General features: G+C 38.6%; 1 protein-coding gene across 1 annotated transcript in view; it reads left to right on the top strand.

Annotated features, from left to right (window-relative positions):
• Window positions 1-26478, top strand: part of CCDC68 (coiled-coil domain containing 68) — a 76620-nt gene that overhangs the window by 44837 nt on the left and 5305 nt on the right. The window contains exons 7-10 of the mRNA XM_036740877.1: window positions 10825-10907; window positions 16658-16763; window positions 18221-18304; window positions 26314-26390. Coding sequence (XP_036596772.1) covers window positions 10825-10907; window positions 16658-16763; window positions 18221-18304; window positions 26314-26390 — 350 coding nt within the window. The remainder of the gene's footprint in view (window positions 1-10824; window positions 10908-16657; window positions 16764-18220; window positions 18305-26313; window positions 26391-26478) is intronic.

Genomic DNA, 26478 nt, shown 5'->3' with positions numbered 1-26478 from the left:
AGTTTTCATCTATCTGTCTGTCCCTTAAGTCTTGTGTTTTCTCTTTTTCAAGTACATTCTGTAACAGAATAAGGAATTGTGTTCGTAATGGCTCTGTGCCCAATGTCATTAGGTAAATGGCATCAAATGTCACCAGTGTCAACAGGGCTTGCATTGCTTTTCCAGCAGTTGTGATGAATATATGTTGTTACCTAGCCTCTCCTAGGACTAAGCCCATTGATTTGTAAGATGGCTGGTTGGGTTGAGATATATTATGTGGCCACAGAACTATCAAATTCATTAAAAGGATCAAGCTTAGCCTCATTGTTGTTGTGGTTCAGTCGTTTTTCAGGCATGTCCAACTCTTTGTGGCCCCATATGGGGTTTTCTTGGCAGAGATATTGAAATCTGCCGTTTCTTTCTCCAGCTCATTTGACAGATGAGGAAACTGAGACAAGCAGGGTTAAGTGACTTGCCCAGGGTCACACATCTAGTAAGTGTATGAGGCCAGATTTGAACCCAGGAAGATGAGTTTTTCTGACTCCAAGCCTGACACTCTATCCGCTGTGCCACCTCACTGCCCGTGAGATTGAGTACAGGGGTCATATTAAAGAAATGGTCCCTAAGGATGCTGAGGTCCTGTTTTATACTGATGACATTGTGCTGATTGCATCAGACCCCAACAATAATGATATCTACAGCCATCTCTACATTCTGAGATGAGCTAGAGTTCTGTCCTTGCTATGTTACTTTGGAATTATGGGGCTTGAAGTAGGTTATCTTTATCTAGTTCCTAGCTTTCTTTACCAATAGTGATTATTCACTGATTTGTATTTTCTGTTTTTGTTGAAAGCTATAATATTTAGCTTAATGATTTGTAGTACTAGAGTATTTAATCTTAGCATTATGTAATAATAGTAATAACTAGCATTTATATTTAAATTAAATATATTAAGTATTATTATTACTATTAAAATAAGGTATATTTACAGTAGGGTTTGCAGAGCACTTTACAAATATTATCTCATTTGTTCTTCACAACAACCCTGGGAGGTCGCCTTTTTATATATGAGGAAAATAGGACAGACAGAAATTTAAGTAACTTGCTCAGGGTCTCACAGCTAGTAAGTGTCTAAAGCCAGATTTGAATTTAGGTCTTCCTTGCTCCAAGTCCAGCAGTCTATCCACTGTGCCACCTAGCTGCCTCTGCAACTTCAAACTTATATGGCATGAAGAATGTTTAGCATTGATTAATGGAAGATATTTTTTGTGTGGCATTAGGACTGGCTAATAGGAAGACTTGATTAACTAATTTCCATCTTAAATAGTAAGTCAGAAACTTTCTTCAACTGGAGACTTCAGTACTTCAAGTAATTTTATTTTTTAATATTCTTTTCTTTTTAAATTTTGAGTTACAGATTCTCCCTCCTACCTACCCTTCCCCTCACTTACTGAGAACGCAAACAATATGTCAATTATACTTCTGAAATTATGCAAAATATATTTCCATATTAGCCATATTGCAAAAAAAAATAAAGTAAGAAAATTGTACTTCAGATTGCATTCAGACAAGTTCTTTCTCTGTAGGTGGATAGCATTTTTTTTCATCATGAGTCTTTTGAAATTGTATAACAACAGTGCTGCTTGCCGCTACTGTGGCTGTGTAAGACCAACAACAACAGCACACAGAAGGGTCCTTTGATCTGCTTTTCTAAGGAAAGCAACTTTTAGGGGTTATCAGTCTCACTTTAATTAAACATACATATATCATTCACTTAGTTCAGGGTGGAAAAGCCAGCACCCTGAACTTCAGAGAGAATACAAACAGAAATTACAAGCATACATTACATAAACAGAGCAAATAAACATGAATCAGTAGAGAGGCTTCTAGCTGTCTGTCCAAGCAATACACCAACAGTTACCAGAGAAAGAAGCACCAACATCTGGGTTTTCAAAGTCGGGCGCGGGGGCGCTTCTTCAACAGCTTACCCAGAGTCTCATCACCAACACTTATTCAATGAGTACCCCCAAAGGCAAAACACCAACCTCAGATCTAATGTACATGTCTCAGGGTCAAAGGGTATCACAAGCATGTGACTCAAACTCATGTGAACTAGGCCTTCCCTTGTAGTAAGCAGGTCATCAAAGACTCCCAATTCAATCAAAGATTCCTTAGTGCTGAGAAGCACTCCAGACAAAGACAACAAAAAGTTCATTTTGCTTGCCATTATATTTGAAAGGCAAGACCCATCAAGATACTTGATTACCTCAGCATTCCAAAAGAGAAAACAGTAAAAATCTCACCTTAATCACCATAACAAATTGTCTTGGATCACTGTATTGATCAGAGTAGCCAAGTCTTTTACAATTGCTTATCATTACAACATCGCTGTTACTATGCACAATGATCTCCGGTTCTTCTCACTTCTCTTTGCTTCAGTTCTTATAGATCTTGACATGTGTTCATGTGTTGCCACCTTCTTTGTCATTTCTTATGGCACAATATTAATATGTGTGTATATATGTGTATGTATATATATACACACACATATACACACGCATATATATACATATATATATGTATGTATGTATGTATGTATGTATATATATGCTCCACAATTTGTTTTGTCATTCCCCAATTGATGGACATTCCCTCAATTTCCGATTCTTTGCCACCACAAAAAAAAAGCTTCTTTAAATATTTTTGTACGTACAGGTCCTTTTCCTTTTCTTTTATCTCTCTGGGGTACAGACCTAGTAGTGGTATTGCTGGATCAAAGGGTATGCACAGTTGGTTATATCCCTTTGGGCATGGTTCCAGATTGCTCTCTAGGATGGTCAGACCAGTTGACTACACCACCAGCAGTTAATTAATGTACCTATTTTCCCTCGTCCCCTGAAGCATTTGTCATTTCTGATAAGTATGAGGTGGTAGCTGAGAGTTGTTTTAATTTGCATTTCTCTAATCAATGGTGACTCAGAACATTTTTATATAATCATAGATAGCTTTGATTTCTTCTTCTGAAAACTGCTTGTTCATATTTTTTGACTATTTGTCAATTGGGGATTGGCTCTTATTTTTATAAATTTGACTCAGTTCCTTACATATTTGAGAAATAAGGTCTTTATCAGAGAAACTTGATTAAAATTTTTCATATTTCATTGTCCTTTCATTACATATAATACATGTTATGAATGTAATGTTCATTGTATATTATTATATATTATATTCTATATAATGTTATGTATCATATATATTTTATTATTTCATGTACCTGATTCTTTAAGTAACTTAATGGTATCCACGTTTGATGCTCTCATTTTTGAGACAAATCACAGCCTCTCTGTAACTTACGAGATGTTCTTTGAGAGTTGCTGGGATCATTGGATTCAATACTTTATAGCTGTGAGAAAGAGGACCTTGCTTCAGATCCCACCTGTGACAGTTATTACTTGTGTCACCCTGACCTCCCTGAACCTATTTTCTGATCCAGAAAATAAGGGGATTAGACTAGATGGTCTGGAGCCCATCCAGCTCTAGATCCGTGATTCATATAAAAAGCCTTCTGGGTGATAGACTCTTACTGAATTTAGCAAGGCTGTTCCTCAGACAGCAAGCTATTCAATCCATCATTGGACCCATATTTGAGACCTTCCACGTTGGTGGGATTTAGCAGAGCTTTTGCTTCACAGGTCTAACTTTCTAGATTTAAAGTTCTGTATCTGCCTTCCTCTTCATTTAATTCTCTGTAGGCTGGTGCAAGAAGCTCCACATCTTTTAGGGTATGGGTGAGTAGGAATCCCAAAGCCCAATCATACCAGGTACAGACCACCTTCTCACAGTACTATAGCCCGGGGGTAGGCTCCTCCGGAAGATGATTAATTTTCTATTTATTTGAATGAATTTCTGCTGTGGTAAATAGCCATTAGTAGTGTGACATTTGGTAATGAACATATTACTTAAAAGCATCACCATCTGTCCCACTTTAATCAACAATGCAGTGAGAATAAATTCTGCTAATACAGTGATAAGCAAGCAAAAAGTCCAAAAAGGGGATTTAATATGGACATATGTTTGTTTTGCAATTAGCACATTTCTATAATGTTTGCTCATTAGTTTTCTGGTGTCAACTATAGACAAGCTAACATACTTGGCTTTTTTATATTTTAGAGCCAGGAGGAGCCCTAGAGCTCCTCTGGTCCAATTCCTTCATTTTAAGAACGAGGAAACTGAGGCACAGCAGAAAGTCAGGAGATCAGGGTATAAAAGACTTCACCAAAAATACTGGAAAGATTCTAATATTTATTGTTTTAATGATTAAATTTTGTAACCAGCTCCACCTCACCCTTTTTTGGACTGGAGCTAGGATTTCTTTAGGCTAGGGTGCTCCTCTGGACAAACATAGGCAGATGGCATTTGTATGGCAGCGTATTTTCTTAGAGAGTTTCTTGGGGGCTGTTGGTTGATTGGTTGTTGTCCTTCATTCTCAAAGAGGACCAAAATGACACCATTATGTTAGAGTCAAGTTGCAATGTGTCTGACTGAGGCTGATCAGACCAATATGAGCTCAGAATGCTCTACCACAGGTCAGGCCCAAATAGTCCACGTGAACATTTGGGGTGGGTTGTCTAAATTTGTGCATCTTTTGATGCATTTCTTTTGAGCTACTTCAATTCTGCTTTGCTCATAGAGCACAGCACCTTCTCTGATGAGGGCTTCCCATGCTGGGCGGTCCTATGCCAGTGTCTCCCATGTCATGTAATCAATTCCAGAATTCTTCAGAGAGACTTTGATAGTGTCCTTGTATCACTTTTTCTGAGTACCATGTGAGTGCTTGCCCTGTGTGAGTTCTCCATAAAACATTCTTTTTGGCAAGCTTATATTTGACATTAGAACTAAGTGGCCAGCCCATTGTAGTTGTGTTCTCTGCAACAGAGTTTGAATGCTTGGCAGTTTAGTTCAAGAAAGGACCTCAGTGTCTGGTACCTTATCCTGCCGGGTGATCTTCAGAACTTTCCTAAGACAATTCAGATGGAAGCGATTCAGTTTCCTGGCATGCCACTTGTATACTTTCCAGGTTTCATAGGCATACAACAAAGAGGTCATCACAATGACTCTGTTAGACCTTCAGTTTGGTAGTCAGTCTAATGCCTCTTCTCTCCCACACTTTCCTTTGGAGCTTCCCAAACACTGAGCTAGCTCTGGTAATGTGTTTGTCAACCTCACTATCAATGTGTACTTCCCTAGAAGGTACACTACCAAGGCAAGTGAACTCATCCACAGCATTCAGAACTTCTCCATTTGCTGTAACTGATGGTTCCACATATGGATGGTGTGTTGCTGGCTGGTGGAACCCCTTTGTTTTCTTCTTGTTGTTAGGCCAAAATGAGCACAAACAGCAGAGAATCATTCCATACTTTGTTGCATCTCAGCTCCAGAGGCTGCACTGAATACCCAATCGTCTGCAAACAAAAAATCATGCACCAACACTCCCTCCATTTCAGTCTTGGCTTGTAGCCTTTTCAAGTTGAAGAATTTATCATCAGTGCAGTAGCTGACCTTGATGCTGTATTCTTTCTCATTGAAGGCATTTGACAACAGTGCTGAAAACATCATGCTAAACAGCATGGGAGCAAGCACACAGCCTTGTTTCACTCCATTAGTGACTGGGAAAGCATGAGAACATCATCCATTATCCAAAACCCGGACAAGCATGCTGTCATGAAATTGATGTATGATACTGATCAACTGCCCTGGGCAACCAAATGTTGACATAATTTTCCATAAGCCCTCACGACTGACAGTATCAAAGTCCTTGGCCAGATCAACAAACGCTGTATACCCACCTGTGTTCTGCTCTTGGCATTTTTCCTGGAGTTGTTGGGCAACAAACACCATATCGACTATTCCTCGGCCCTTTCTGAAGCCACACTGGCTCTCAGGTAGATGACCATGTTCTAGGTGAAGGATCAGCCTGTTGAGGAGGACTCTGACAAGAATCTTGCCAGCAATGACTAAAAGAGACCCCTCCCTGTGATTGTCCCAGGACAATCTATTTCTTTTACCTTTATAGAGATGGACAATGGAGGCATTCTTGAACTCCTGGGGAATAACCTCTGAGTCAGCTTTTGTATGAGCAGTGGACCCCGCCCCCCCCCCCACCTTGTCAATCTCAGCTGGAATAGAAACAGCACCAGGTGCCTTGCCACAGGAAAGGAACCTAATAGCATTCAAAACCTCTTCTTTAGCTGGAAATTTCTCAAGAAAGGGATTGACTTCAACCTGAGGTTAGGGTCAGTGGCTTTAGCATTTATTGATTGAGGTCTATTGAGAACCCTAGGGAAGTGTTCAGCCCATCTCTCCAGGATCATGTCCTTATCACTAATCAATGTGGCTCCATCAGCATCGAGTAGTTGAGATGTACCATCTGTTCTAGGGGCACTGACTGAGAGGTTGAGTGACTTGTCCATGGTCACCCAGACAGCAAGTGTCAGAGGAATGGGCTCCTGATCCCAAGGTCACTTCTGTGTCTCTTGTGTTGCTCAATAGCCCCTATGATCCCTAAGAAGTTTTAGAGGAGAGCTAGAACGTGGATGAAGATAAAGGTGGAGATAAGAAAAGAGCTGAAATCTCCTTTATCCGCACCTGCCCACTGGGTGGTGCTGTGGGCTACCTTTGACTTTCAGGAGAAACTTTATCTAAATAAAAGAGCTGGAGGTTTCCACATGCCAGAGTGGAAACGTTAAAAGGTGAGGCGAGCCCAAAATGTATAGTTAAGGTCACTGCTAGACCTTGAACTCTGATTATAGAAGTAATTCTTAGTAATGGAGGGGGGTTGCCCAGTATGGTTCTGAGGTCAACTGGTAAGAATATACATGCCAAAGAAAAATTCATTTCCATGACACTAAAATTTAAATACATATACGTACACGCATATTTTTACACATACATACATATATATATATATACACACAAATTTTAAATCTAAATACGTATAGTTTAAATTTAATGTATTTATATATGAACATACATAACAATATATAATTTAAATTTTAGTATATATTGTATACACATACACATGCATAAATACATATACACGTATGTGGGTAGCTGGGTAGTGCAGTGGATAGAGTGCTGGGCCTGGATTCATCAACTCATCATCCTGAGTTCAAATCTAGCCTTAGACACTTACTAGCTTTGTGAACCTGGGCAAGTCGCTTAGCCCTGTTTGCCTCAGTTTTCCTCATTTGTAAAATGAGCTGGAGAATGAAATGTCAAACCACTCCAGTATTTCTGCCAAGGAAACCCCAAATGGTGTCATGAAGAGTCAGACAAGACTGCAAAACAACTAAACAACAACAAAATACACATGTATGTAGTATATATGTATGTATACACACACGCACGTATACATATGTATGCGTGTATGTATATTATTATATATACCATATATATCTGGAACATATATGGATATAGTACACATAAATTGTATATATTATGTGTATGTACATATTAGTATATATCAATATAGTGCATTATCACACAACATGGACATATTGTATAATGCATAATATACGTGCATGTGTTTATGTAAATATACATGTGTATACACACATGTATTTACATATGCAATATGCAGACATTATAGAAAGGAACTTTTCTTTAGCGTAAATATTCTTCCCAGTTGACCTCAGAACCCTGTTGAGCATGTAAGATTGTGTGTATATATGTGCAAGTGCATATACACATACATACACACATCCCTTCCCATTATGCTTTGAACACAGTATTGAATTTGAGGGTCATATTGTATAAATTTTTTAATGGAATTTGTAGATTACGAGTGCTTCAGATACTAGGTTATGTTCACACACAGGCACACACATATCCAGGCACACACATTTGTATTGGGACTAGTTCTGTGGTTCTGTTGACATAGGAAACCCCCTGATGAGGAACCCTGGTCTACTTAAGCTTGTGAACATCTTCTTCATCTTAAAAGAGCTGCCTTAAAAGAGCAAGAAGTGACTTATCCAAGGTCTATATAGCCAGTAAGAGGCAAAACTTGAACTCAGGTCTTCCTGACCTCCAGATCAGCTCTCTGCTCCACCCCACTGCTTTTCCTGTCTCTGTGTGCACGTTTATGTGTGTTTATTAGCCTCTGAAGGCCCTGCAAGCTCTCCATCCACAGTGCTTGATGAGTACATTTTATATAGACAGTGGTAGGTCTAGCACTATAAAGAAACTTGGAAAAGTTCCATACAGCCACATTGGGAGAACATTAGTGTTTTAAAAGATTGCTTTTGAGGTTGAGGAACAGCTTGAGATCATTAAATGCACTGCAAAATTTCCCAGATACAATCCAGCTCCGCTTTCTTCTTCCTTTTCAATTCTGGGCCCAGCTCATTGTTTATAAAAGAAGATTATAGGTTATATGTGAGTATATGGGCCAGTCATGTAATTATTTATTTGTGTGTAAATCTGTATAGATTGTGTATATATGACTAATTGGCATTCCCCAAGAGATAAGTGGCTAAAGGATATGAACAGACAGATCTCAAAAGAATAATTGCAAATTATTAACAACCATATGAGAGAAGGTTCCAGATCACTAGTAATGAGAGAAACACACATCAGAGCAACCTGAGGTTTCACCTCACACTCAGCAGACTGGCAAGGATGACAAAATATACTATATAATATGGTGATTTTAAACAGCCTGTCTTCACCATTTGTCCCCAAAAAGATAGCAGTTAAAGTATTATGAGTTAAAAACTATGCTTCCCCGTGTGCTCCCCATGGTTCTGTTTCTACCAGTGCTATCACTTCCCTGTGTCTTATTTTGTCTCCTTTTACGGTTCACCAGGCACCACGATGAACTGATTCTGTAGCCTGATATTCCAAGTTCTGTAATAAACATGAAAACCTAACAAGGACAGATTGGGTTTTTGGTTTGTTGAGGTTTTTTCTTTGTTTTTTGTTCTTAACATCAAGGCTGCAATTTGGTTTCTTTAGACCCTGGAACTGGTTAATATTTAAGCTATAGTACTTTTTTTCCCCTTTCCGATGATATTCTCCTATATGGGATTCTAAAAAATAATCTTTTATCTTTGAGGAAACTGGCTGCTGTCAATTCAGTCATTCATTCAGTCAACAAACAGTTATTAAATACTTCCTGTGTGTCAGATACTGTGCTAAGTACTCGGAATACAAATAGAGGCCAAAAAGATAGTCCCTGACTCCAAGGAGCTTATATTTTAAATCCTGAATGATTATAGCAATTCACAGCTCCACCAGAATGCATTGGTGTGTCTGCCTTTCCATAAACCCTGTAACATTGACTATTCCTTTCTGTTGTCATCTTTGCCAATTTGAGCATGAGGTGAAGCCTCAGGTTTGTTTTGATTGGCACTTTCCTTATCATTATTGCTCTGGAACGTTCTTTCATATGATGGTTAATAGTTTGCACACTTCATATCCTTCGCTCCCTTTTCCATTGGCTTTCCATCTATATATTTCTGTTAGTTGTATGTGTGTTTATATGTGTGTGTGTGTGTGTGTGTGTGTGTATCTTCACTATGAAATCTTTATCAGAGATATTTGACAGACATTTCCTCAGCTGAACACTTCCCTAGTTGTATTGTCCTAGATGTGATCATTTTATTTGTGTAAAAGCTTTTCATTTTGTGTAATATTTTGTCTTCTGTAATTACCTCTATTCTTAGTCTGGTTATGAATTCATTCCCTACCTGTGGCTGTGAAAGGTACACTTTGTTTATTTTTATGGTAAGATCTTTAATATTCAAATATCCATTTTGAATTTATTGTGGAGTATAGTTTAAGTTGCCAGTCTAAGCCTAATTTCTGACAGACTATGTTCCAGTTTTCCCAATAGTTTTTATCAGTTTAGATGTTCTGCCTAGGAAATTTTGTTTTTAGGCTTATAGAATCCTGGGTTCATTTATTTCTGATTCTTGTCTCATCTACTTTTATGTTTTTTAGCTGATACCCCAAATGCTTTTCATATTTACTTTATAATATAGCTTGACGTCTAGAAGTGTGCCGTTGACCCTTCAATTCTTTTTTATTCTTCTCTTTATGTTGTAACTCTTTCATTTCTCTATACATTTTTTGTATGACCTTAATACATGAATGAGCTTCCTTTCTGGAGGGAAGCTTCTAAGGCCATGTTTTGTTCTGCCAAATTGAATGCCTTTTTATAATAAATAAATATTAAAGTAGAAGAATCTCCTATAATCTAAAGGTTTTAGTCAATTGTGTGACTATCAAACTGTAGCCAGATGTGCATCATTCTTGTAAAGATTTTATAAAGATCTTTGAAAGTAGGAAAATAGTTCCATACTTACTGATGTTTCTTTCATTACTCACTGAATACAATCTATAGAATTTCCCCCATTCTTTTGGCATCTTCTGTTCCCTGAGGTATGTTGTAAAATGATCCTTTAATATTTTCAAAATTATGTTGTCTCCAACATGGATTTCCTGGGTATACTTCATCTGATCTCGTCCAACTACTATTCTTGAGTTTGTCATCTTATGTCCTCTTTCAACTTCCTCCCATAGCAACACATCAAAGGCGGAGGGTGCAGAGTCCAAATGGGGTGTGTCCACTGTCACTGAGGATGAAAAAGATCACTAAAGACAACTCTGTTCTGTTTTCCATTTATTTGTTATCCTGCCAATTTCTTTGATAAGTGGCCTTAGCATGATATTACTTTAAAGAGCTATATATTTTTATTACTCTCATTGTTGACTTAATCAAGAAGTGTGTTTTGTAAGCAGTGCAAAAGTATATCTCAAAAATACATCTTTTTTTTCTTTAGGAAAAGAAATTATTGCTGGAAAGAAAAGCATCTTTGCAAACAAAGTTGGAGCACCTCAGACTGAACTCTAAGAATGCTAAGAGGTTTGCAAATCATTTCTCTTAAATGACTTGCTCTACCATCTCCCATGGTAAATGGGCAGAAGATATTATTTGCAAGGGATGTGCATTTAGTGAAGAGCAGTGGGTTTGGTGTGGGTGATAATGAATTCAGTCTTGGATATATTTAATTTGAGACGGCTCTGGGTACATCCAGTTTGAAATGTCCAAAAGGTAATTGATGATATAGATTTGAAAATCAGGTGAGAGTCTGGAGCTGGATATCTAGACCTGAGTTATCTGCTTAGAGATGATAAACTCAGGGGAATTAATGAGGTCACTAAGAAAGAGTATTGAGAGAGGCAAGAAAGAGGGCCAAGGACAGAGCCTGGGGGATCGCCCACCTTCGTGGGGCTGATATGGGTGATAAGCCAAGAAAAGACTGAGAAGGAGCTGTCAGCTTGTTAGGAGACCGGAGAAGAGAAAGAATCCAGGAGGATATGGGTGATAACAGTGTCAAATACAGCAGATAGATACAAAAGGATGGAGATTGAGAAAAAGACTATCAGATTTGTCAACTAAGACATCACTAGTATCTTTTGAGAGAATAGTTTTATTTGAGTCATAAGGCTGGAAACTATACTGTAGGTGCTGAATGAGAGAAAGGAGATGAAGTGGAGGCAAGAAGTTCAGAGAGTTTTTTTCTTGAAGTTAGATAAGAAACAGAGGATACATATAGGCTGATGATGTCTTGATGGGATGATAGGGTCTAGTTTTTTTTTAAAGATGAGGGAAAAATGAACATTTTTGAAGGTGTAGCAGGTAAGGAATCATTAGATAGGGAGATGGCAAAGATTAGAGAGAGGGAATGATTGAGGAGGAAGTCTGGAAAAGGTGGTATTGTCAAGGAAGTCCAATCAGTATTGCATCTTCTTCAGTGATATTTTCATTAAAAATTGGTGGTGCCAAGGATCATAGTAAGAACTTTTTGGGGGGTCTTCAGTAGCTATGGTGCTTGGCACAGAGTAGGACAGTGAGGAGGCATGGGCATCAGCACCCACAGAGCCAGTTAGTGATCAGATCACATCTCCAGGAGGATTACTCCCCAGACAGTGACATTGGGAGCCGGGTTGCAATGAGGACTAGTGGTCTGGGAAGGGGGTGCTACTAGACTTAGGACCCTTTAGTTTATATCTCTGTGGGTGGAAGTTGGTCCTCAGTTAGTAATTGATGCTTGTGGAGATGACGAGCCTCTTTGGTGTTTTCCTTGACAATGGCCATGAGGCCTTAACTGGAAGCAGGGCTCAAGGCTAGGGAGGATGATAAAGGAGAATGCTGCCATTCCCAAGACTTTTGGGTCCAGGCCGTTTCCTGTGGGATCTGAGAGGTAGTGGTGGTGGTAGTTAGACTCAGCTGACATATGCTATCTTCTGTTTCTCTTTGAGGATACCTTGCTGTTTCAGGTAGACAGGCTTGCCTGACCCAATGGTGGCAGTTAGTGCTGTGGTGGGGTCTTTTCTCCATAAGGCTTGTTCCCTGGGTGATGGCTTCTGGGGCTGGGATGGAAGTGGATTATGCTTACATTTAACTTTACCATCAGAACTACTATTTTGATAGTATTTGAACAGAGCTTATACTGTTAACAGTTTTTTCTAAAATCAACTGAGGTGTTCATAGTAGTTATAACTAAATCTGAAGCAGCTTTTAGGAGGTTTTATGGGCTGCATTATGGTGTTCAAATACTTCATGTTTTCAGTAAGATGTTTGAACAGCTAGCTATTTCTACAGAATGCAGGGATTACTGATCGTTATAACTGCATTTTTAAAAACTTTATATAGGAATAAAGTTGGAAACATTGCTTTCCAAAATGATAGGGGGAAAAACTTTCTAATTGCTGAGATTTCATTCTGCCATTTCTAAAGATAGATTTAGTCAGATCCAATATCGCATTTCCTAATTTCATATGTATATAAATTTGTAGTATCTTTTAGGAAAACACCAACTCTAATCTAGGATCCTGTGATCCTAGGACCATTTTTAGCTCTAGATGGTACCTATTATATCAGGAGAAATTGGCTAACTAGATTTTGCTACTTGTAAAGGGCTTTTTCAATAACTCAGCAGAAATGTCTGTTTGTTGCCCCAGGAAACATATGCAGGTTCAGGGAAAGAATTTTCTTCTAAAGTCATGTCAGATCCCTGCTTTGGAAGAAGTATGTAAGGAGTTACCAGGGGCAGCAAAGCATGGTCCATAGTGTATATCCCTGGGAGTATTAACCTGTGACATGTGATTTGCGGTCATTGGATTCCACCTCATATAGTCTTTCCTTTTTCCATTCCTTTAATCATAGTACCTCTCTATCTTTCCTCTTTTTGTACTTCTTACTATTTTTATTATACAGTAATTTTCCTTCCTGTGTAGTGATTTCTTTTTTTGTTTCGTTTTTTGGAGGGGGGAGGACAGGGCAATTGGGGTTAAGTGACTTGCCCAAGGTCACACAGCTAGGCAATGTGTCAAGTGTCTGAGGTCGCATTTGAACTCAGGTCCTCCTGACTCCAGGGCCAGCGCTCTACTCGCTGCGCCGCCTAGCTGCCCCTTTTCCTTTCTACATAACCTGTAACTTACTCGGGTGGATCTGTGGTATCATCAATTTGGGAGTTCCTTCCAAAAATACAGGTTTTAGCCCATGCATAGCCACCCACCCTTGTGTAACTTTTGTCCATATTCTCCTAGAAATTCACTACAAGGTATTCACCCAGTAGGCTGGAAGACTTCCTCTAACCTAAAGACACCCAAATGATTATCCTGAGACAATTAAGAACATAAGAAATATCCTATTGATCAGACCTACAGTTAATCTATTCAGTGCAGTCAGTATTCTGTCATATGAAGTGATATTTTTGCAGTGAGTGACTGTCACCATGGTGAGCTGACAAGGTTGGTCCTTCCTCAGTAATCACTAGTAAACTGTGTTGAGGGAAGTCTTCATAAGGGTGGCAATCAGAACCTTGCAATATTTTATTTGCAGTTTTCCTCCCAATCACTCCCCACCTTCCAGTTTTCCAGAAGGGAAAACATTCTATACATTGGCCTTTGGCAGTTCTGACAGTGTTAACTTTTTACATTTTACAAATATATACACAGAGCTTAGAATTCAGTCCAGAAGTGGTTTGAGGCAGCTTCCAAGGGCGTATTGGGTCACACTAGTGCATAAACAACTGCTATTGTTTTTTTCATCTGGAAAATGTACAGGTCACACAGGTCACAGCACTGTCCACAAGACAAAGCCTTCATCTACTTTGTATTTGTCTTTGGTACTTATTGGTATGCCTATTTGTCTCCTCTAATGGAGTGCAAATTCCTTAGACAATTTTTGCTTCTTTGTATCCTCAGTGCTTAACTGGGGGTAGTGTGACGTAGTGGTTAGAAAACTGGCCTCACAGCCAGCAAGACCTGGGTTAAAGTCCTACCTGTGACACATATTGGCTGTGCAACCCTGGCCATCTCACTTAACCTCTCAGGGTTCTGTTTAACTCCCTTAGACTACAGGTTTCAGGGAAGGTGCTGAGCTGCATTGATAGAGGGAGTTTCTTCATTTGGGAACCAACCAGTAAATTTACAACCAATAAATAATAATGTGTCTATGTGTGCATATGCATGTACGTGTGTATGTGTGTATATATACATATCTGCATACATGTATATAGAGATATATGTATAATATAAACAAATTTCAAGGAACAAAAATTTACTTTCTCACCTCTTCATTACATGGAAGGGAGACTCTTAGAACAAAAAACAAACAAAAAAACCCTTTTCTCACTTATGCAAGTCAGCATAGTCAAGTAAAACAATATATTTATGTACGTATGTATACACACACGTATATCTCCTTCTACATTTTGACTCTGTTGCCTCTGTTAGAAGTTGAGTAGCATGGTTCATCATTGGTCCTCAAGAATCATGGCCTGTTATTGCATTTATTAGAGTTTTTAAGTCTTTTGAGGTTTCCTGTCTTTATAACGTTGTCATTTCATAAATTGTTCTGGTTCTTCCCTCTTCACCTGTATCAGTTCATATAGGTCTTCCTAGTTTTCTCTGAAGCCACCTCTTTCATCATTTCTCATATAGCACAGTAGTATTTCATTACATTTACATACTATAATTAGTTCCCCAACTGCTGGGCAACCCCTCAGTTTCCAGATCGTTGACACCATAATAAAGAATGACTGTAAATTTCTTTTTATACACAAGGATCCTTTTCCTCTTTTTTTGATTTATTTAGGGAATAGGCCTAGAAGGGGTATCACTGGGTTGAAGGGTGGTATGCACAGTTTTAGTGACTTTTTAGGGATGGAACCAAATTGTTCTCTAGAATGACTGGACCAATTCACAGCTTCAGCGGCAGGGCATTAATATGTCTGTTTTCGTGTAGCCCCCCAACAGTTGTTATTTTCCTTTTTTGTCATCTTTACCGGTCTAGAGTATGTGTGTTGTGTGCGTGTGTGTGCGTGTGTGTGTGCATGCGCGCGTGTGCACATGATAGGTGTGTGGTAGAATTGCTGAATTATTTTCATTTTTATTTACCTAATTATTAATATCTCCCACTTCATATCTTTCTTCCATCCTAAACTTTGGAACTTTAATTATCTTATCTGACTAAATCAATTGATCAGTAAACATTTATTAAGCATCTACTATGTGCCAGGCTTTTCCCATTTCAGTGTAACTCCACATTTCATCTTTTTTCTCTTTATAACTCTCAGCTTCCTAGTTTTTCCCATTTTAATTATTTTTAATTTTTTAAAGTTTTCTTTATGTCTTTTTTTAAACATTACAATCTTTCAGGTATTGTCATTTTACTCCCCTCACTCCTCCTTCCCCATCCAGTGAGCAAATTTTTCCATACCAAATAAAAGTGACACCGTGATTGGTTTTGACAGACTATGCAACATTCTTTACCCATAGCCCCCCCATCTGAGGAGCAGCATAGTGCAATTGAATCTTATCTCTGCCACTCCCCACCTGTTTGACCATGGTCAAGTCACTTAATTTCTTTGAACCTCAGTTTCCTCATTTGTAATATGAGGGGATGATACTAGGTTACCTCTAGGGCCCTTTGGTCTCAAATTTTATGATCCTATGTGTTATCCAGGTAAAGGAGAGAGTTCTATTTTCTCACCTCTTCTCCAGGGCTAATCTTGTTCATCACATTTCCATAGTATTTTCCCCTTTTAGTGTTTTTGTTTGAATATTGTTTTCCTACTTCTGCTTCCTTTACTCTGCATCAGTTCATACAGATCTCATGTTTCTCTATGTCACAGTCATATTCCATTGCATTAATATGAGAGGCAGTTAGAGCTGGCCTTGGTGTCAGGAGGATCTGGGTTCAAATCCTTCCTCTGGCACCTAGTGACCATATGACCCTGAGCAAGCCCTTTACTTTTCAGTTCCCTCAGGAAGACCTCTAAGGCTGTAAACACTGGCAGAGCAAGTGCTGATCTGTATTGCTTGAGGGAGGTCTGCACCTGGAAGCCCCTTCCCCCATGATGAAATAACAGGTTTGGTCCAAAAAACAAAACAAAACATATTAATATAGCACAGTTTGTTCAGCGGGTCCCCAGTGGATAGCACCTACTCTGCCCAAAATGAAGCAAATACCTGACATCATACACCTGCAGAAAGTCAGTTAGCATGGGAATAACGTGTCAATAATTTAGGAACAACCAGTACAAACAAATTATAAAAGTCATTATTGGCAAAATCATTTTCTTTTTCCCTTTTCTTCCCCAGTTGTAAGGACCTTCAGACAGAGATTTCCACTCTCCAGAGGCAAATTTCCTATTTGCAGTTTGTGATTCATTCCCAACATCAGAACCTACGCAGTGTGATCCAGGAGGTCAGTTTAATCAAGTGTCTTTCTCCTGGAGATGGAATGTTTACTGGGTGAAGGACAAATACGAGTGGTATGACTGGGCTATAAAAGTAATGAAAGTTTTCCCCTCACTGACATTTCCCCTGCATTGCTAAAAGCATACTGGCTCTTTTGCTTGTGCTCAGCATGAAGCATTTCGGAAATAGTGTTTAACTTTTCTTTGGACTCTTGGCTGATATTAAAAAAGAATCGAGTCTAGAAATCCTAGGCTACTCCTCAGCATGTCTAATAGATCCACAATTCCCAGCTGGGTCAGGGACTGGTTTTCATTTCCTCTGAGGTTTTTGATGACTTTAGAAGGTAAGTGCAGTGGAAGGGGCCAGCTCCTTACTAGGGTAACTCTGGCAAGCCAAGGAGAAGACATGCTGTCATCTGAGAGTGACTGAATCAACCGGCCAAGACTGTGGCCCATGCGGGTCTTCGAAATTGGCTGATTCATTGACTGTAATCAACCTGCTTTAGATTTAAAACTTAAAAAAAGAAACAAAAACAGCCCCTTGATATTTACCTCTTAAAGAGAAGAGGTAGATAAGAAGTCTTACTTGTTTGCTCAGGCTGTCTGCCTGTGTGGAAAATAACCATAGACTTCTGTAATTGATGGAGCAAAGTGACCAAAGGGCTGTAAAGCAGAATCTTGAAATGTTAGACCTGGAAGGGACCTTAGAGGTGATCTAGGCCCAAATATCTCATTTTACACATGGGGAAACTGAGTCTCAGCCAGGTGAAGTGATTCATCCAAGGGTGAACTCATGTCTCATCACTCTCAGTCCAATGTCCATTCTCCCATGCTAGGCTAAATTCAGCAAGTGTTTATTAAACACCTACTATGTGCTAGGCATTGGGTTGGCAATAATACAAAGATAAGGCGCCTATACTCCAGTATCTCTGGGCAAATTATCTTCTCCTCAGACAGTGAGTGCCCTTAACATAAAGTTATGGGTGACTAGGAAGCTCTTAATAGACACAATGTACCAGAACCTGACCTTCCAGGGCCTTACTAGGTAATAGGATTTGTGGGACAAAAAACTTCAATTGCAGAGAAACGCTAGGACTCCAAATGATTTCTCCAGAGAGTTGGTCTTAATTGAAAAAAGTGATGTGAAAAATCAGCCTCATCAAACACCCAACTTCAAATCTCCAAAAGATGAGCCTTTGTACAAGTCTCCAGAAACTATTTCTGCTCTCCACTTAAAAAAAAACATACACAGATATATAATGTATATATGTATATGTATATGTATGTGTGTGTGTGTGTGTGTGTGTGTGTATACATAACCTGCTACGTCCTTTAATACCTAGGATCTCCCCCGTTAAGGAAATCGTTTAGTTGTAAAATGCTCATGATCTCTGAATTATATAAGTATTCCCTGTGGTTTGATAAGACTTGCAAAAAGTTCTCATTTGTGTTTCCTAATTCTTAGATGGAAGGATTAAAAAATGATGTACAAGAACAAGATAAAAGGATTGAGACTCTGAAAGAAAAGGTGAATACCCTTGAAGCTCAGGTAAGGAGGAAATATTTGCCACACTTAGGCACACATGTGTGTGTGCATGCCCATGGCCTTTTTCATTGCATTAGAAATTAAACACATTTTTTATTTGGTGCCAAGTTTTTTTCAGGTCATGAAAATTATGCTTTTAATTTCTATAATAACTTTGATCCAAACTTCCTGAGATACTTATAGCCATGCATTTATATGAACAGCTATTCTGCTAGAAACCGGAGGTGAGACAGCCTGGCTGTTGGACAGGGGCTGAAGGCCCAGCTAAGACCACTTACAGCATCTCATCTCCATCCTGGCAGGTGTTCTTTCCTTAGCATACAGCCTGCTCACTTTTGTCTCTATCACTGGATTGAAGAGTATGTTGGGCAAGTACAGGGCAAATGGATAATCACTTGAGGGGGGTATGTTTTGTTGTTTTAATTTTTATTTATTTTATTTTTAATTTATGGAATAAAACAAGCATTTCCATAACATAAAATTTAAAAAAGCTAATTGCACATGAATCTTCAGATCTATCATGTACAACTTGTTATTCATTTCAAATATATAATCATGTAGATTTCTTTTTTCCCCTTTTTTCTTTCCCCTGCCCACCCTAGAGATGGCTACCATTAGACACAAATATATATCTGTATGTATGTATGTATATATATATATATATATATATGTATATAAAATCATTCTATACATTCTTCTATTTGTCAGTTCTTTTTCTGGATGCAGAGTCTTTCTTCATATGTTCTTTGTAGTTAAATTGGGTATTTATAATAGTTTTTGTATTTGATTTGTATTTTTATAATAAGTTTTGTATTTGATCCCAGGGGTGATAGGCAGCCAATGGAGTTTATTGAATAATGGGGTGACGTGGTCCCAGCTGTGTTTTAGACAATCACTTTGACAGCTGAGTAGAGGATAGACTGGAGTGAGGAGAGACGTATGGCAAGGATGCTAACCAGCAGCCTGATGCAATAGTCCAGACATGAAATGATGACAGGCTGCCTATACCAGGGGTTTGGTAGTGCCAGGGTCGGGGGCGGGCTATACAAGAGATGTTACAAGGGCAAAATCACCAGGCTTTAGCAATAGATTGTATACGGGGTGGGGGTGGGGGTGGGGGTGAGAGGCTGAGGAGTCAAGGAAGATACCTAAGTTTTGAGTCTGGGTGATTGGGAGGATGGCAGTGCTCTCAAAGGTAATAGAGAAGTTTGAAAGTTAAAATGGTTTTGGGGGAAAGAATGAGTTCAGTTTTGGACATGCTGAGTTTAAGACGTCTACAGGAAATCCAGTTTGATATATCCAAGGGGAATTGGACATGTGAGACTGAAGAAGTAAATCTGAATCATCAGCATAGAGATGATAATTGAATCCATGGGAGCTGATGAGATTGCCAAGTGAACTAGTATAGACGGAGTAGAGGAAGGAGCCCAAGTCGGAGCCAGAGGGACACCCAAGGTTAGTGGGCAAAACTTGGATGAATTTCCAGCAATTTCCCGGCTGAGATGGAGCATTCAGATAGACAAGAGGAAATCCAGGAGATAGTAGTGTCTTGAAAACTTTCTGGGAAAGCAAAAATATATCAAGGAATAGAGTGTGATTGACAGTATCAAAGACTGCAGGGAGGTTGAGAAGGATGATGATTGAGAAAAATCCATTAGATTTGGCAGTTAAGAGATCGGTAGTTTTTGGAGAGAATGCTTTCAGTTGAGTGATGAGGTCGGGTTGGAAGCCAGACTGTAGAGAATTAAGAAGAGAGTGAGAAGAAAGAAGTAGAGGCACCTAGTGTAAATGGCCTTCTCAAGTTTAGCCACATTATGGGAGGAGAGACACAGAGAGACACGGGCTGTCGAGCCAGTGAGGATGAATGGATCTCATGAGGGAGAAACAGGTGTGTCTGTAAGCAGTAGGGAAGCAGCCAAGCAGACAGGGAGAGATTGAAGATTAGGGAGAGAGTGGGGATAGGCAATCTGCCGGAGAAGATGGGATGGAATAGGATCACTGGTGTATGTGCAGGGCTTTGCCACATTAAGGAGAAAGACCGCCTCATTATTTGAGAAGGGCGAAGGAAATGGTGGCAGAAAGCATCTGGGTGATGTGAGATGAGGAGGAGAGAAGAGAGAGCTCTTGAGAAATAGAATCAGTATTTTCAGACAAGATTTCCAGCTGAGAGGCATGGGAGGTTTGACGAGGGAACCACAAGGTTTGGAAGAACTGATGGAGGAGGCCTTTCCTACTTCGCCCAGCTGCTATTACCTTCTCTTTTCTGATTACTTTAACTTACTCTGTGTCTTGTATGTAGCTCATTTTTTATATGTCATCTCTCCCAATCAAATGTATCCTTCTTGGGGACAGGAACCAGGGTTTGGATTTTTGTTTTTGGTTTTTCTTTGTTACTCTCATGGTTAGCATAGTGTCTAACGCATAAGTTTTTTTTTAATTATTTGATTTTAGTTTTCACTTTTATAAGATTTTGAGTTCTAAATTTCCCTTCCCCATTACCTCCCCCCTCCCTAAGATGGTATGCAATCAGATATACACTATACTTATATAATCATATTAAAAGTTTTCCATAGTAGTCATGTTGTAACACATAAGTTCTTAATAAATGCTTGTTGACCCATTGTTGACTGACTGATAGATTTGGGGTCATGCATGCACTAGTTATTCATAAAGTGATTCATTAAATGAATGTATAAACATAGACACAATGAGGTAGGAACTCCAATCCTGTGGGAGTAAAATTTTTCCTTATTCTGTTAGAATAAAGTATCCATTAAGTAATGTACTTTACATTAGTGAATAGGAAGGACTGTTTTTTTTGAAGATTTAAAAAAAATTATCCCCAGGGAAATATTTCATTTACTTTAAACTTACAGGACTGATCTAAAATTCTCTTGTAGGGAAATGACAATGTATAAGATAGGGCACCCCATCTTCAATTTGTTCCACATCAGTGTTTTCTGGGACATTTTCTTCCATATTGAAGACTGAATATTATAGAAAACAAACAGATGGATGTTCAAATCCTTCACATTTGTTGATTAAAGTGGGGAAACTTCCTTTTCGATAGCGGAAGACAATAATCACATGTTATCCAGTCTAGGCTTTGAGATGGGCAGACCATATCAGACAACATCTCTGGCTGGCTATGGAAGTTTTCATCAACTGCGAGAACAGAACATACAGATGTGGCAGGTTTCACAGGGACTCGAGGCCGCTCTATAGCTTGGAATCTCATTAAGCAGTGCAGTGGTCTCAAGAGGGCCAGAATATTGGTTGTCATGGCAGAAGAGTCTCTTCTAATGGTGATAAAGATTTTGAGACACATAGAGAGTACCCTCTTTCTTGACTAAAAAGATTATGAAACTAGAAAAAAAGATCTACAAGATAGAGGCAGGCAAATGCCTTCTTGTACTGTGGATGATTCCAATGGCAGTTAGCTTCTATTAGTGTGATTATCACAGTTACTTTATGTTACCTTTTTCTTCCATTTCTGCTTCCAAGTATTCAGAAGTTCTGGGGGAAAATATATTTCAATTTTGTGAGGCTCTTTCTCTTCCTTATAAATTATGCCCTCATTTTTTTTTCCATGTTGGGAGTGAAATTTACTGATTCAACACTGTACAGTTTTGTCTTGTACATCTTCTTGCTCCCTCAGTTTTTAAAAATCTCTTTTAAATGTCACCAGAACATGATTTCAGCCTGACTCTTGTTGAGATTGTTAATTCCTTTCCTCTCAATTTTTTAGATTTTTTTTCATCTTCATTTGAAGCTTCTGGTAAATATACAAGAATTCAAGCACCTCTCACTGATAACCTGTTCACCATTAAGTCTATTTTAAATATTCTCTTCCGTCTTCACCTGTTTCTATTTGCAAATTGTTCTGCGTAACTGTACAGCCACCATCCTCTTTCAGATGTGAGCTGCCATGCTTCAGTAATGAGGGCAAATATAAAAATATTTTAGAGAAGACAGTGACTGTAGGCTGCTCTGAAGCAGAGCCCCGACTGGCAAACGTTTTTGCCATTGGCTCAGATCATCTGTATTTTACAAAAAGCAATTAATGCAGAACTTATATAAGTGCCTCATTTAGTAGAAACATCATAGAAGCCTGTGTAAGGAAAACATTATCACATGGACGGAGATGGTGAAGCATATGGGGAGACTAAAGAACAGCAAATTAAAGCCTGTCATCTTGGCAAGGAGGATGCTTTCCTACCCCATCATATCTATTTAGATGAGTTACAGAGAGAGCTGGGGGGGGTGATAATTCAGGAAGTGAATTTTAGTCTCTTCTACTCACATACCATCTCAGAACATCTCAAGGATAGACATGGGCATCCTGGAAAGAGGGATGGCCTCAAACCCAGGACGACCTGGGGTCAAGTCTAACACATAGCAGCTGTGTGACCCTGGGCAAGTCACTTAACCTCTTAGTGATCTAGACAGCTCTTTAAGTTGCAGAGTGGCCAACCTGCCTTGATGGAGGGAGTTTCCTTACGTAGAAGTTCCAATACCAATGAAATGACAGGTTCAGTCCATATCTCTGCAGCACTTTTCTCCACTGACAACATAATGTTCAGTAGAGGAGACCTGGAGGACAATGGCAGTGTATATCTATATCTATGCCACACATACATATGTGTATAGATGCACATGAAAATGCACATACATGCCTATATACAGCCGCACATGCACACATGCATTTGTACAGTATAATACATCTACATAGATACGTGTGTTGCATGCATATGTTCGTGTATGTTGTATGTACACACAGTTGTAATGCAACACACCTATATGTATACACAAAAATACATGCATATGTACCACATATATACATGTAGGTGTACACAAATGTGTATATCTGTGTATGTACAAATTTATATATGTACACACATATGTATATGCACATATGCGTGTGTTTGTGTGTATGTATTATAAGCAGAATACGTACAAAATAAATCCAAGTTAGTTTTTGCAGGGAGGCACTAGCAGCTGGAAGCGTTCAGGAAAAGCTTGGTATAGAAGGCAGAGTTTGAACTAGATTTTGGAGGAAACTAGAGATTCCAAAATGCGGAGATCAGAAGGGAGAGCACGTGAGGCATGGGGCACAGCCGGTGCAAAGGTGCAGAGATAGGAAATGGAGTGTCTGTCATGTTTAGGGACTGATTAGACCCTACAGTGTGTGAAGCAGAACCCTCACTGCCCTTGCTCTTTTACCTTCCCTGGTAACTTCTCTTTTCTGTTCAGCCAAAATCATAGTTGATCTTTCAAAGTCCTTCTTCTGTGACGCTTTCCACAACCACTTCCTGATGGTCTCTCACCTCTGAAATCATGGAAATCCCCTCTACTCCTCCCCACCTCCTTTCTCTCTCATTTGGCAGTTAACCGTATTGCTGTTTCGTGGCAACATTATCTTTATTTTGTTTTAACTGGTAGCTAGTTGTACAATGGATGGGGTTCTGGATTTGGAGTCAGGAAGACCCAAGTTTGAATCCTGTCTCAGTCATTTATTAGCTGTGTGATCCTGGGCAAGACAGGTAACCTGTCAGCTCCAGTTTCCCCATTTGTGGACTGGTGGTAATAATATTAGCACATACCTTCTAGGGTTGTCTTGAGGATCAAATGAAATTGTATGTATGTACGTAATTATATGTATGTGTGTGTGTGTCTGTGTGTGTGTGTGTGTGTATGTGTGTGTATCATGCTTTGTAAACTTAAAAACTCTTAAGTATTATTTTTTTTCTTATTTCCCCAAGTAGAAGTGTGAGCTGCTGGCACCTTCCCTCTAAGATTACCCTCCTTTACATTTGTACGTGACTGCTTACATGTCACCTCCCTCATCGTTATATACGTGGTTGTTTGCCTGTCCTCCTCCCTCGGGTCTTCCTGACTCCAAATCCAGTATGCTTTGATCTGCATTCACACTTTTTCAATTCTTTCTGTGGAGGTGGATAGCATTTTTCATCATGAGTCCTTTGGAATTGTCTAAGATCATTGTATTGCTGAGAATAGCTAAGTCATTCACAGTTGATCATCACACAGTGTTGCTGTTAACTGTGTACAGTGTTCTGGTTCTGCTCACTTCAGCTTGTATCAGTTCATGTAAGTCTTTCAGATTTTATTCAGATTTCAGATTTTTTCATATAGCACAAATAGTATTCCATCACAAGCATATACCATTGTTCAGCCATTCCCCAATTTATAGGCATCCTTTCAATTTCTAATTCTTTGCCATTACAATAAGAGCTGCTATAAATATTTTTGTACATGTAGGTCTTTTTCCTTTTTCTTTGATATCTTTGGGTTTCAAACCTAGTAACAGTTTTGCTAGGTCAAACAGTATGCGCACTTTTTATAGCCTTTTGGGCATAGTTCCAAATTTCTCTCCAGAATAGTTGTATCAGTTCACAACTCTACTAACAGTGCATTAGTGTCCCAATTTTCCCACATCCTCTCTAGTATTTATAATTTTCCTTTTCTGTTATATTAACTAATGTATTAGATATATGGTGGCACCTTAGAGTTGTTTTAATTTGCATTTTTCTAATCAACAGTGATTTAGAGCATTTTTTATGTCAGTATAGAAAGCTTTGATATTTTCTGAAAACTGCCTGTTCCTATCATTTGACTGACCACTTATGAATTGGGGAATGACTAGCATTCTTATAAAATTAACTCAGTTCTCTATATATTTGAGAAATGAGGCCTTTATCAGAGAAACCTGCTGTAAAATATTTTCCCCAGTTTCCTGCTTTTCTTCTAATCTTGGCTGCATTGGTTCTGTTTGTGAAAAATTTTTTTAACTCAATGTAATCAAAATTAACCATTTTACATCGTGTAATGCTCTCTATCTCTTGTTTGGTCAAAAATTCTTCTATTTTTCCACAGATCTGACAGATAAGCTAGACTATGCTCCCCTAATTTGCATATGGTATTGCCCTTCGTGTCTAAATCATGTACTCATTTTTGAGTATATGGTGTGAGATGTTGGTTTATGCCTAGTTTCTGCCAAACTGATTTCTAGTTTACCCAGCAGTTTTTGGCAAATAGTGAGTTCTTGTCCAAAAAACTGGGGTCTTTGCATTTATCCAATAATAGATTACTATAGTCATTTACTATGTTGTTACACTGTTCCACCACTCTGTTTCTAAGCCAGTACCAAATTGTTTTTATGATTACTGCTTTGTAATACAGTTTGAGATCTGGTATAGCCAAGCTCCTTCCTTCATGTTTTTTTTTAATTGATTCCTTTGATATTCTTGATCTTTGTTCTTCCAGATGAATTTTGTTGTTATTTTTTTCTAACTCTATAAGATACGTTTTGGTAGTTGGATTGGTATAGCACTGAATACATAAATTAATTTAGGTAGAATTGTAATCTTTATTATATTGGATTGCCTTACCCACAAGCAATTAATATTTTTCCAATTGTTCAGATCTGACTTTATGTGAAAAGTATTTTGTAATTGTGTTCATACAGTTCCTGCGTTTGTCTTGGCAGGTAGATTCCCAAGTATTTTACATTTTCTACAGTTATTTTAAATGGAAATTCTCTTTCTATCACTTGCTGCTATACTTTGTTGGTAATATATAGAAATGCTGATAATTTATATGGTTTTAATTTATATCCTGCAATTTTGCTAAGGTTATTAATTGTTTCAGCTAATTTTCTAGTTGATTCTCTGGGATTCTTCAAGTGAAAAATATTTCTTAAGATTGATTATTTTCAGCAATTGAATTTCAGATCCTGATTCAGAATATTGCTTGAGCCTATATTGGATTATGCATTTCCCAGGTTTTTATTCTTTTCAGGATATCATTGAAGACATTATGTCATTAAGATACTGTGATCATTGATCTGAAAAATGAATCAGTAGATTTGTTGACTAGCTTCTAAGGAGGGATATAGGCTTTGGGTATAAAAGAACACAGTCCATATATGCAAAAGTGTCATTCCGTGTCAGGGTTTCTACACAACCTTGATATAATTTTCTTTTCAATTTTAGAATAAAGACCTAAAAAGCAAAATTGAACTTTGGTCAGACAACTCCAAGGTGAAGGTATCTAAGGGAGTCTCCACAAGGTAAGGTGTTTCCTTCTCTCCTTGTCTCCTGCCATGTCTCACGTAGAATGTAATTATGTATATGACTTTGGATATGTGAGAAATTATT

The sequence above is a fragment of the Trichosurus vulpecula genome, chromosome 1 (assembly GCF_011100635.1).
Source record: "Trichosurus vulpecula isolate mTriVul1 chromosome 1, mTriVul1.pri, whole genome shotgun sequence".
NCBI lineage: Eukaryota > Metazoa > Chordata > Mammalia > Diprotodontia > Phalangeridae > Trichosurus > Trichosurus vulpecula.
This window is presented reverse-complemented; position numbering and strand designations above follow the sequence as displayed.